This window comes from Cheilinus undulatus, linkage group 11 (genome assembly GCF_018320785.1).
Source record: "Cheilinus undulatus linkage group 11, ASM1832078v1, whole genome shotgun sequence".
In the NCBI taxonomy this organism is placed as follows: Eukaryota; Metazoa; Chordata; class Actinopteri; order Labriformes; family Labridae; genus Cheilinus; species Cheilinus undulatus.
The window spans coordinates 1,612,721-1,626,159 of record NC_054875.1 but is presented as its reverse complement, the minus strand read 5'-3'; the positions used below and the strand labels follow the sequence as shown (position 1 = coordinate 1,626,159).

At 40.0% G+C, this 13,439-nt stretch overlaps 1 protein-coding gene across 1 annotated transcript; it reads left to right on the top strand.

The window, feature by feature from the left end:
* Positions 1–2,058: 2,058 nt before the first annotated feature.
* Positions 2,059–9,205, top strand: pex10 (peroxisomal biogenesis factor 10). The gene is made up of 6 exons (XM_041798454.1): positions 2,059–2,490; positions 3,544–3,624; positions 3,706–4,118; positions 6,072–6,238; positions 7,827–7,962; positions 8,923–9,205. Exons 1-6 carry the CDS (start codon positions 2,376–2,378, stop codon positions 8,989–8,991), a joined length of 981 nt encoding a protein of 326 aa, XP_041654388.1. The 5' UTR covers positions 2,059–2,375; the 3' UTR covers positions 8,992–9,205.
* Positions 9,206–13,439: the final 4,234 nt, after the last annotated feature.

Below are 13,439 nucleotides of genomic sequence, written 5' to 3'. Positions count from 1 at the left end.
TTTTGTTTTTTTGTTTACTTTTAAGAATGCATGTACAGAGGAGGATTACGGACATTTAACAAAAAACTTGGTACGCATTTTTTTTTTAATCCTATGACACATGGCAGAATTCTGACTTTTTCGCAGAATTAAAAAAAATGCATGCCAGTTTTTCAACCCTTGGAGCCCACGCGGCATGGATCCGTGTCGCAGGCTCACCCCTTTCTAAATTGCTTGGTAACTTTTGAACTGTAAGTCGTAGACCTTTACTTGTTTTTTCCTGTGAAAGCTCTGTGTCGTGCCTTTCTAAACATGTTCTTCATGCATTCAAAGCTCTAACAGAACATTTGCTGGTGAGCCCAGAATTTTTCTAACTTCCCGGGGTCTCAGAGGACAGGGTTGTCATTTACAACATAAAGTGGCACAGTTTATAAAAGTGTTAATAACTTTTGAACCATAAGTCATAGACAGCTACTCTTTTTCCTGTCAAATCTGATCATTTTGCTGTTCGTTTGCTACCCTCGATGTCTCCATGGCCCTTAAGGACGCCATTCTAGCGAGCCTGGCACGTCAGTGACCTTTCAGGGTCTTTAAAGATGAAATCCACAGTGTTAGATCTGATAAGCGTCTTTTTGTCCATTTTTCATCCATTTTCAATCATGTACTTTGACTTTCTTCAGTGGTTAGCGCTATATTTGTTGAGGGCAATGTTTACATGCAATGCATTGTGGGAGGGGCTCTCCTGATGTTGCGTCTCTACGGCTTAAAAGAATGGCACAAATGAATCTAACTGCAAAAACAAGCCGGGAATTTTTTATGTACAAATGTAGATATTTTAACTGTTAGTCACAGAATGTTCATTTTTTCACTGTTTCATCCCCAAGAGATGGAGAACAAGTCTGTGCAAAGAAAACACAAAGTCACTGATGTTTACTGTGTTATCAATAAAAATCTTTGAGTTTCAAATTCTGATTTGTTTTTTCTTTTCTTTAGAGTCCTGTATCTTTTTAAAATTCAAGTGACATTACTGTTGTAGATATATTCTTAAAGCCCAGGTTGTCCTGAAAAAAAAAGATGTTTAGAGTTTGACTGTGCACCACAGCGTTGATGTTTTACTAACTATTTAAGACAAAAATAGCTGTGAGCTCTGAGGGTATATGGCAATGTAAAAAATACTTCTAAATTTGTTCTAAAAAATACAATTTTTCCTCATTTTCATGAATAAATAAAAATCTCTAAGCCAAAATCTTGCTTTTTATGTGCTTTGTTTGAAAATGCAGAGCTTCAATTATAAACTTTTTTACCAAATTCCTACCCTACCTACAAAGGATTACTTAAAATATAAACTCTAGATATTTTTAGGAGGCAGAAGTGAAAATTATTGGACTCCAGCATGGTGTATCATGATTTTAGAATGATAGTGGCACTTCTGGATTCAGACAAGCAGAAAAGAGGCAAAAATGGGTGGAAGAATGGTGAAAGCTGTTAAAAGTGGCATAAAAATGGGTTAAAAGTGGCAAAAAAATTAGTTGAAAGAGGCAAAAATTGGATAATACGGACCAGTAGGAGTTCAGGATGGCAGAAAAGTGACAAAAATTGGCAGAAAATTGTGAAAAACAGTTAAAAAGTGGCTAAATAGTGCAAAAGTGGCAAAAATGTGGTTGGAGTTTACCTCACTGTACTACTTATACTGTTAAAATGTTTCTATTATGCATCAGCTCACTTCCAACACTTCGTTTGCACCTTGTTACCTTTGTTTAGTTGCTAAAATTCTCTTATCTACCCACATGATTCATCTACCTGCTGACCCACCTACCTACCTTCCTATCAGACAAATAAAAGAATCTAAACACACTCAGGTTTGTCTGAAAGGCAGAGAAATAGTTGTTTCGATTCTGTATCAGAACAAACAGGCAGTAAAGGCTTTCTCACATCTCAAACATCACCTGTTGATCTCAGACTCTCCTCTCAGGAGCCTTTCCTCTGTAAACGTGACTTCATTTGTGTTTGTAGTTCCTCCTTCTGCCACCGAGTGGCGCTGTGAGCCACTGGGCCGGTTATCACTCCGCTTCATTCATTTTCAGAATATCAACTTCCGCTTTCCCCTGGTGTTTGCTAACTACAGATCATTTTATGTACTGTTTCTCCATATTCTGACTCAAAGCGACTGAAATTTAATTTTTTCAATGCTTTATTGCTCTCCTTTGTTTTTCATCCTTCTAAATGTATTCTGACGCCGCATTGTTAGCTTGATTTAGCATTTTAGCAGAGGTAGGCTAACAGCACCGACTGTTATGTCCATGTAAACATCCATCCGGAGGTTCGTTTCTGTTTAACAACCTTCATCCCCTGGGTTTAACTCTGCATCATGAATCTGTCGTCTCTAATGTGATCTAATGATGCCCCTGGCTCCTGCTAACCAGTCCCAGCTGATCCGGTCCAGTCAGAAGGATGAATATTACCAAAGCTTCCTGAGAAACAACGCCAACGAGGCTTTCCAGACTCTGGCAGGTGAGTTTAACCCCTTAGTTCATGTTGAATGAGGATATTTTACTGTAGACATGCTGTCCAGCTGTTCTCATCCTCACCTGTGGACCTGGATCCGTGCACACCTGAGATCCTTTAAACCAGGGGGGTCAAACTCAGCCACAGCAGGGGCTGAAATCCGGATCCAGGTCTAACCTGAGAGCCTAACGGGGTCAGGATTCAACCAAAAACTGTCAGCCTCATTTTCACAGGTAATAGAAAAACTGATGATAGATGATTTTGAGATTTAAAAAAGTCAAAATAATCATTTTAAAGGCTCAGGATCTGAGATAAAAAGTCAAAATATTAGTTAAAAAGGTCAGAACACGAAATCAAAAGTTAAAATAATGTTTTAAAAAGTCAAATATATGGGATAGAAGGTAAAAATCATGAGTTTCAAGGTCAAAATATGAAATAAAATACAATATCGTGTGTTTAATAAGTCAAAATATGAGATAAAATACAAAATTGTGTGTTTAAAAGGTCAAAATATGAGATAAAATAATAAATCATGAGTTAATTAGGTCAACATATGAGATAAAATACAAAATCATGAGTTTATTGGGTCAAAATATGAGATAAAATACAAAATCATGAGTTTTAAAGGTTGAAATGTAACTCAACATTTAAGATTGTGGCTCTAAAAACCCAAAATATCAGATGAAATTTTAAAATGTGAGTTTAAAAAGTCCAAATATGGGATTAAAAGTCAAAGTTAAGAGTTTCAAAGGTTACTGTAGCATCAGGCTGCAACGTAAACCAAAATGAAAAAAGTGAAGGGAGTCTGAATACTTTCTTAATGCACTGTGAATACAAATCTTGAGGAAACAGCCAAAATTATCACATTATCATGATAAAATTGAGTCAAATAAAGCAAAGAGATGAACATCATCCTGGGTCTTCTGTACATATTTGATCCAGAATCATACTTGCTACCAGGACTGGACTAGTAATCTGGTATACAGGGCATCTACATATTTTGAGGCTATTGTTATTTTATTTTTTGTTAGTTTTTTACTTTTTCCTTTCTGTTTCCAGGATCTAAAAGATGGCTGGACTGGAGGAGAGAGATCGAGCTGCTGTCAGATCTGGCCTACTATGGATTAACCACATTCTCAGGTAGTTAAAAATAAAAAAACAGCATTTTTACATCATGAATTTTTTATACTGCTATCTTATGGTCAAACCTCCTCTCATCAGGTTACCAAACTTTGGGAGAAGAGTACGTCAACATCGTCCAGGTCGATCCCAGCAAACATCAGATCCCATCTCGGGCCAGACGAAGCCTCCTCATCCTCTGTCACGCCTTCTTTCCCTACCTCCTGGATAAGGTGCTGGTGGGTCTGGAGAACGAGCTGGAGGCCGGGCAGGAGAGTGGCAGCGCCGTCAGTCGTAGGCAGACGGCGTCCTGGAGGTGGGGTCTGGAGTTCTGGTTGAAGACGTGGATCCAGAAGGCCGTGGGGCTGCTGTCAGAGCCACAGAAGAAAGCTTGTCTGCCGGTCGTGTTTGTCCTCCAGCAGAGCCTGACCCTGCTGCACCGCCTGCATGTGGCGCTGTTCTACATCAGCGGCTCGTTCTATCACCTTTCCAAGAGAGCGGCGGGTATCAGATATGTGAGTGATCATTTATATAATTATTATCACATAGAGCAGGGGTTCTTAACCTTTTCAGCCCGCAACTGCCAAAATGAAGGTGCCAGAAACTGGGGATCCCCACTGTACCTGAAGGTGGTTGAACCACTCTGTACGTTCATGAATAGTCATGTGCAGACAAGGCCGTCCATAAGGGGGACGGGCATGGAGGTCATCAGAATCATGGTCCATCGTGAAATCAAGCTGTGATAACCACAGTTTTTATTTCAACTAGTAATTCATTGTGCTGTAGTATATAGCCATTTTAGAAATGTGAATCTCTTTCCTTAAAAACAGAATTTAAATTGATTACAATGGCAACAAAAGGGTGTGGAAAAGGTGGTGAAATTGGATTTAAAAAGTGGCAGAAATGGGTTAGTAATGGCAAGAATTAGATGAAAGTGGCAAAAACATAAGCAAATGATGGCAAAAACTGGTTTAAGTGTCAAAAACAGTTAAAAGAAGTGGTAAAAGAGGATTAAAAAGTGGCAGAAATGGGTTAGAAATGGCAAGAATTAGATAAAAGTGGCAAAAACATAAGCAAATGATGGCAAAAACTGGTTTAAGTGTCAAAAACAGTTAAAAGAAGTGGTAAAAGAGGATAAAAAGTGGCAGAAATGGGTTAGAAATGGCAAGAATTAGATAAAAGTGGCAAAAACATAAGCAAATGATGGCAAAAACTGGTTTAAGTGTCAAAAACAGTTAAAAGAAGTGGTAAAAGAGGATAAAAAGTGGCAGAAATGGGTTAGAAATGGCAAGAATTAGATAAAAGTGTCAAAAACAGTTAAAAGAAGTGGTAAAAGAAGATAAAAAGTGGCAGAAATGGGTTAGAAATGGCAAGAATTAGATAAAAGTGTCAAAAACAGTTAAAAGAAGTGGTAAAAGAGGATAAAAAGTGGCAGAAATGGGTTAGAAATGGCAAGAATTAGATAAAAGTGGCAAAAATATAAGCGAATGATGGCAAAAAATGGTTCAAGTGTCAAAAACGAGCAAAAGAAGTGGTAAAAGAGGATTGAAAAGTAGCAGAAGTGGTTTAAAAGTGGCATTAATGGGTGGACAATTTAATGAAATGGGATTTAGAAGTAGAAACATAGGTTTAAACTGGCAAGAAAGGTCTAACTGAGGCAGAACGATGGGCAGGAATTTGCAGAAATGAGTTAAGCTGGCAAAAATGGTTGTAGAAATTGGTAATAAGGGTTAATAGTGTCAATAATGGGTCAGCAGAGGCAACAACAGGCAGAAACAAAGCAGTGGAAAGGGTTTTAAATGGACAGAAATGGGTTAAGAGTGGCAAAAGTGTGTTAAAATTGTCAATAATTGGCGGGAAAAAATGATGAAAATTAGTTAAAATGTGGCCAAATTGGTGTAAAGTGAAAAGTGGCAAAATGGGAAAAGAGAGGCAAAAAATGGTTCCAAATTGTGCAGAATTTTTTTATTTTTCATTTTTTAAGGCACCTGGCGACCCCAACTAAGTGTCTCATGACCCCAAAGGGTGTCCCGACCCCGAGGTTGAGAACCAGTGATGTAGAGGAGGTGTCCCTGTTTTCTTGAAGAGGCACTGATAACGAGGAGCAGATCCATGATCCATGATTAAACCAGGCCATATAACTGTTTTATATATAAACATGTCTGCTTCTCTCCCTCTCTCCTCAGTATTATGGGATGTGTTTTTTTAGGTGAAGGAACAGATGATGTGAACAGTTGTTGCTCATTTGTTTCCGTCACTTTGCTCTCAGGAGGCGATGGATGTCAGCTTGTTAAATGTGCAGCGAGGGGTTTAAGTGATTTGTCATTCAGAGAGAGACTGGAGCTGCAGGGCTGAACTTTCTGTGAAAACTTTTACTTCTGCTCTGACTTTGAGTTACAGATCTGTTTAAGCCGTAGGATTTATTTTACAGGTTTGATCTTCATTAATGTGTTTTTCTGTGTTTTTAGCTGCGTGTGATGGGGATGAACGGCGATGACGGGACCATCAGGAGCAGCTACAGACTGCTGGGAGCCGTCTCCCTCCTCCAGCTGTTCATCACCGTTTGTCTGCAGCTCAACAACTTCAGACAGAGACAGAGAGCCAGGCAGGAGTGGAAGCTCTACCGGAGCCTCAGGTACACTACCAGAACGATGCTTTAAAAAAGAAGACGGGGCTTTATGGATGTGTGGGCTGTACCCGTATAATCCACATTTATCTGTTCATGTTTTAATGAAGCGCTGTATTTTTCTTAGTCTTAGCGTGGAACCAACAGAATACATTTACATGAACATACATCATAATAAAGGAAGAGCTGATCAAAAGATCAAGGTTTTTGTTTGCAACTGATGCTTATGTTTTTAAATGATTAAACTTTATTACAATGATGAGTGTTACAGGCTGAGTCTGGGTGTATCAATATAAAACACAACTGAGCCCTGGCATGATGTGTCGTAAGGAAAAAAGACTGTCAGATTCAACAAAGCTTGAACTCATTGTTTATTCCCACATGAAAACCAGTCCAAAACTATTTTAAAAACAAGGAAGAAAAAAAAAAGAAGAGGAACTTTACAGTGTCTGTCAGTCTTAACATGAATTTATACTTTTATTTTTTGTTTGCGTTCTTTGAGTGCAGTTTGGTGGGTAATTTCTCAGATTTGCTCCTCTGATGTTGCTGCACTGATCTCTTTACAGTAAATGACATTATGATGATTTTCAAGTTTAATTTAAAAAGTGTGAAGTGAAAAGACTCCATTTTCATTGATTACTATCGTCCAGATCAGTGATACTCAACCTGTGGCTCTGGAGCCACACGTGGCTCTTTTATGTCTTAATTTTAAATATTATTCCCCCAGAAAACCTTACAAAAGGGAAACTTTTTGCCTTTTTTTCACAATTTTTTGCCACTTTTCACCCATTTTAGCTTCCTTTTGTCTTTAAATACCACTTTTTTCTAGAGTTTGCCCATTTGAGCCACTTAATGTTGCCAGTTTTATCCCATTTTTGCCCTTTTTCACCATTTTTGTTGTGATTTTTCATCATTTTTAAGCTACCTGTCGCCATTAAATACCACTTGCTTCCTCTTTTTTGCACAGTTTTGTCGCTTCTTTTTGCCCCCATATCCCATTTTTGCCCCTTTCCACCACTTTCTACCAATTTAAGCATCCTTTTGCTTCTAAATACCACTTTTTTCCTAGTTTTTGCCCATTTAGCCACTTCTTGTTGCCACTTTTATCCCATTTCTACTCTTTTTCACCATTTTTGTTGCCATTTTCACCCATTTCAGCTACCTTTTGCTACTAAATACCACTTGTTTCCTGTTTTTTGCCCATTTTTGCCACTCTAAACTGCTTTTTACCCATTTTAGTCACTTTTCACTAATTTTTTTGTCACATTTGGACCATTTTATGTCACTTATAACTCATTTTTTGTCACTTTTCACCCATTTTTTGCTACTTTCTGACCCCTATTCCATTTTTCTCCCCCATTTTTGTTGCTTTTTGACCATTTTTGTCACCTTTAACTCAGTGTTATTGCACTTCAAGCTGTTTTTGCTTCATGCCTGGATTGTGGCTCTAGCGAAGGTATTGTTCAACAATTTGGCTCTTTGGTTGAGCAGGGTTGAGTAACACTGATCTACAGTATCATGGCCATTGCAGGGACAGATGAAATACTGTACTTTCTTCTTCTGAGTTTAAAGCTGACTGTTTTATCCATGTCTCCAGTCCTGAGCACACACAAAGCTCCGCCTCCAGAGCAGCTCGCTGCATCCTCTGCCTGGAGGAGAGGAGACACTCCACCTCCACCCCCTGCGGACACCTCTTCTGCTGGGAGTGCATCACTGAGTGGTGCAACACCAAGGTGAGGGTTACGCCACGACTCTGAGGGTCAAACTTTTGATACTTGTTCAGAGCCAGGCCTTGAAATATGACTCTGTCTCCTATTTTAATGATCCACTGTATCAGAAAGTACCATATTTAAAAAAAAAAACTGCTTCTATTTCCTGAGACAGGTGTGTAGAAGAGAAAATGAGTAACATATAACACAGGAGCTCAGAAGGATTCTGAGACTTGGTGCAAAATTTCCCTGAAAACCAAAACTAAAAACCCCAGATAACACCATTTTAGATCGGTGTTACTCAACCCTGCTCCACCAAAGAGCCAGACTGTTGAAAAATACCTTTACAAGAGCCGCAATATAAGTGGTGAAAAATGGCAAAAACAGCGATAAAAATAAGTTAAAGGTGGCAAAAATTGTCAAAAAGCAGCAAAAATGGATGAAAACGGGCAAGAAAGGGGAGAAAAAGTGAAAAAAGGTCAGAAAGTAGCAAAATCGGTGAGAAGTTACTAAGAAATGAGTTACAGTTGGCAAAACAATAGTTCAAATGTGGCAAAAACAAGGCAAAAAATGAGTCAAAAGTGACTAAAATAGGCAAAAAGCAGTCAAGAGTGGCAAAAAACAGGAAACAAGTGGTATTTAATGGCTTAAATAGGTGAAAATGGTGAAAAGGGCAAAAATGGGATAAAAGTGGCTGAAAGAAGTGGCAAAAATGGGCAAAAAAATAAAACAAGTGGTATTTAATGGAAAAGGGCAGCTTAAATGGGCAAAAAGTGGCAAAAAGTGGTGGAAAAGTGCAAAGAAGTTTCCTTTTTTCAAGGGTTTCTGGGGAATAATGCTTAAAAATAAGACATAAAAGAGCCGCAGATAATCACAGAAGAGCCTCATGTGGGTCCAGAGCCACAGGTTGAGTATCAGTGCTATAGATGATAATCTCTGACCACGTGTGCTATAATAAAACCTCACTGTGTTTGTTCCTCACAGGCCGAATGTCCTCTGTGTCGGGAGAAGTTCCAGCCTCATCGCCTGGTTTACCTGAGGAACTACAGGTAGATCTACAGATCTACAGACACAGTTCTCAGGGACACGTGGAGATAAACTCTGCTCTCTGCCAACAAACCCTCATGTTCTGTGATTTGTTCCCCTCATTAATCGCCTCTTCAGATGTAGAAAAGTCACTGATTGAAGATTATTTTTGATTGTATCAGTCAGAGAATGTAAATATAATTAAAATTTTAATATAAAATAATAAAATGTGTAAACTGTTCTAATGCGTGTCTGTTTTGTGTTTCATGGAAATGCCAGATTTGATAGATGTTTTTTTTTATCTCACTGTTTTCTTGTTTGAGCTCAGCTCCAGTTTAGAAATCCAGCCCATGCCTACCCAAGCCTGTGCATGTTCTCTCTGAGCCCGCCTGCCCCCAGGTCCCAGGTTTGGTCTGAGAGCCTGACCTCTGCTGGGGATTCTGTTGTACTGCAGTATAAGCATGCCAGGACAGGAAGCTGAGGATTTAACTTGTCTTCTCCTCTGACGTCTTTTTAAATCTGAGTCATGGTGTGCGTGTGTTTTTTAATGTTAAGAATGGTCGTAGCTGTCCTCATGTCTGTGGTCTCCACATTTATAAGATCATTTCAGATTTGAACCTGGCCAAGTCTGTAGCCGGCGTAACACGGAGCTGCTGAGTCCTGTGGCCCTGAGCCGTACTAGAGACAGATTTATGGTTCCTAACCAGCCTGAGGCTCTAAATGTGACTGGAAATCTACCTTAAACTCATCTTAGACTACAGAATCAGAGGAGACCTCCACTGGCTCTGTAGACCAGCGATACTCAACCTGTGGCTCTTTTACGTCTAAATTTAAAATAGAACAGAAAACTTTGAAAAACAGAAACTTTGACCTCAGAATTCCTCCTTTGTAAGTCACAATAATCGGTTTGTTTCCCACACTTACTTTGTTGGTTTTAATTGTCACCTTTGGTTTTTTGTCTGTATATTTCCATAACTCTTATTTGCAATTTTTTGCCCTTTTTTCAATTTTGTGCAACTTGAAATCAATTTTTTCTGCTTTAAGCCCACTTTTGCCACCTCTTTTTGCAACTTTTATCCTGTTTTGGCCCTTTTCACCAGCTTTTATCCTGCTTGTTGCTATTTCGCCACTTTTTCCCCCCTTTTGCCATTTTTTTGCCCATTTAAGAAGTCTTTTTCCATTAAATGCCCATTTTTCCCCTTTTTGCCACTCTTTGCTGCTCTTTGCCCATTTTAGTTGCTTTTCACTCATTTTTTTACCACATTTTTGACACTTTTTTGCTCATTTTTGCCACCCTTTACTCATTTTTTGTCACTTTTTACCAATTTTTTGCCATTTTTCTCTCAGTTTTTGCCACTTATATCCCAGATTTTGCCACTTAATGCATACGCTTAACCAACTTTTGCCATTTCTCTCACAGTTTTTGATCACTTTTGCCGCCTTTTTTTCAACTTTTATCATGTTTTGGCCCTTTTTCACCAGGTTTTATCCTGCTTATTGATATTTTGCCTTTTTCCCCTCTTTTCCCATTTGTTTTTTTGCCCATTTAAGAAGACTTTTTCCTTTAAGTGCCCATCTTTCCCCTTTAATGCCACTCTTTGCTGCTTTTTGCCTGTTTTAGTCACCTTTCACTCATTTTTTACCATGTTTTGACACTTTTTTGCTCCTTTAAGGCCATTTTTGCCACCCTTTACTCATTTTATGTCACTTCTCACCACTTTTTGTCACTTTTCTCCCAGATTTTGCCACTTAATGCATATATTTAACCCACGTTTGCCACTTCTCTCACAGTTTTTGACCATTTTGCCACCTTTCACGAATTCTTAATGCCACTTCAACCCATTTTTTGCCACTTTTCACCACTTACTGTAGATTGTGGCTCTTGCAAAGGTATTTTTCATCAGATTCAGATTCAGACGACCTTATTGATCCCCGAAGGGCAATTCAGTTTACAGTTTACCCCGCCTTATTGAAACGATCTAAACAATCAGGGAACAAAAACAAACAAATCCAAAACATTCACTGCAGCAAATAAGCAACCACATTCACATGTCAGTGTCAACAGATCCACAGGATCAGCAAAACATACAATAAGTACAATTAATACAAGGTCAAGGATGCATTAGGAAGCAAAACACACCAATCAGATTCTGTTCACCTCTCAGCATCAGTTTGGCTCTGTGGTTGAGTAACACTGTTGTAGACTCTCTGCTTGTGATTGATTCTTTCTCCTATGTCAGTCAAAGTGGCTCACATCGTCCTACAGCAGACTTTCTTCAGATTACAGTGATCCGTCTGTTAAAAGCTCTTTCATTCAGACGCCTTCAGGCGGTGAGTAAACACTCACAGAGGGGTGAGAATAAGAGTTGGCTCACATTTCCTACAGATGTTTGTTGATGCTCTCTGCTGATATATGTTGATGTCAGTAGATGGTCTGGGTCTATAATTAAAGGCTTTTAAACTTCCTATAACACAGCAGCTTCACAAAAGGCTGCTGTCTGGACGTCTCAGGGTGTCTCCATGAGTGTTTACTCTCAGAGGTGAGCAGACTCGTTTTAAAGAGATATTTCAGTGTTTTAAAAGTTGAGCTGTATGAGGTATGTAGCTACCTCCTCTTTTTGGTCCTCAGCCATTAAATCTCTAACCGCTGCTTATTCCATTTAGAGGTGAGCGCTCTAGTCTTTGAATCTGCTTCATTTTGACATTGAACCTTCTGACACCAGGCCCTGCTGCCTTCTTGGATGTAAGCAATTAAAAGGTTTTTAGCAGAAGAGTGAGCGCCACTCTGTGGAGAAAAAAGAGAATGCAGGCTGTTAAAGGTTTTTACACAGGGCTGGCATGATGATGTAGTTTTAGCATTTCTCCACTAGATGGCACCAAACAGCAGGGATAATCATGCTTTTTGCTTTTAAGGACTATATAAACAATATAATTAGACTTTTTTGAACAAAAAAGCACCTCTGTAATATCAAAATGAAAACTGATTTCCACAAAGTAATATCCATTAAGCAAAAATGTTCTTGTCAGTATTTAGTAGAGTCTCCTGTGTCAGCAGTCTCAGCTGTGAGTCTGTGTGGATAGGTCTCAGTCTCTCTGAGTCTGTGTGGATAGGTCTCAGTCTCTCTGAGTCTGTGTGGATAGGTCTCAGTCTCTCTGAGTCTGTGTGGATAGGTCTCAGTCAGCTCTGAGTCTGTGTGGATAGGTCTCAGTCAGCTCTGAGTCTGTGTGGATAGGTCTCAGTCTCTCTGAGTCTGTGTGGATAGGTCTCAGTCAGCTCTGAGTCTGTGTGGATAGGTCTCAGTCTCTCTGAGTCTGTGTGGATAGGTCTCAGTCTCTCTGAGTCTGTGTGGATAGGTCTCAGTCAGCTCTGAGTCTGTGTGGATAGGTCTCAGTCTCTCTGAGTCTGTGTGGATAGGTCTCAGTCTCTCTGAGTCTGTGTGGATAGGTCTCAGTCTCTCTGAGTCTGTGTGGATAGGTCTCAGTCAGCTCTGAGTCTGTGTGGATAGGTCTCAGTCTCTCTGAGTCTGTGTGGATAGGTCTCAGTCAGCTCTGAGTCTGTGTGGATAGGTCTCAGTCTCTCTGAGTCTGTGTGGATAGGTCTCAGTCTCTCTGAGTCTGTGTGGATAGGTCTCAGTCTCTCTGAGTCTGTGTGGATAGGTCTCAGTCTCTCTGAGTCTGTGTGGATAGGTCTCAGTCAGCTCTGAGTCTGTGTGGATAGGTCTCAGTCTCTCTGAGTCTGTGTGGGTAGGTCTCAGTCAGCTCTGAGTCTGTGTGGATAGGTCTCAGTCTCTCTGAGTCTGTGTGGATAGGTCTCAGTCTCTCTGAGTCTGTGTGGATAGGTCTCAGTCTCTCTGAGTCTGTGTGGATAGGTCTCAGTCAGCTCTGAGTCTGTGTGGATAGGTCTCAGTCTCTCTGAGTCTGTGTGGATAGGTCTCAGTCTCTCTGAGTCTGTGTGGATAGGTCTCAGTCTCTCTGAGTCTGTGTGGATAGGTCTCAGTCAGCTCTGAGTCTGTGTGGATAGGTCTCAGTCAGCTCTGAGTCTGTGTGGATAGGTCTCAGTCAGCTCTGAGTCTGTGTGGATAGGTCTCAGTCTCTCTGAGTCTGTGTGGATAGGTCTCAGTCTCTCTGAGTCTGTGTGGATAGGTCTCAGTCTCTCTGAGTCTGTGTGGATAGGTCTCAGTTGGGATCAAACAGCTGGACTCTGGAATTTTACTCCATTCTTCTTTGATAAACTGCTCCAGCTCTGTCAGGTTGATCAGGGATCAGGACTGAGCAGTTCTTTTCAAGGCCAGACACAAATCCTCTATTGGATTGAGGTCTGGGCTTTGACTCGGCCACTCCAGAACATTCTCTTCGTCTTTCAACCATTTCTGCGTAGCTTTCTCCGGATGCTTCTGACTGGAAAATAAATCTTCTGTAAGCCGTAGTTCTCTGTCAGACTGAAGAAGATTGTCCTCCAGGATTCTCATGTATTT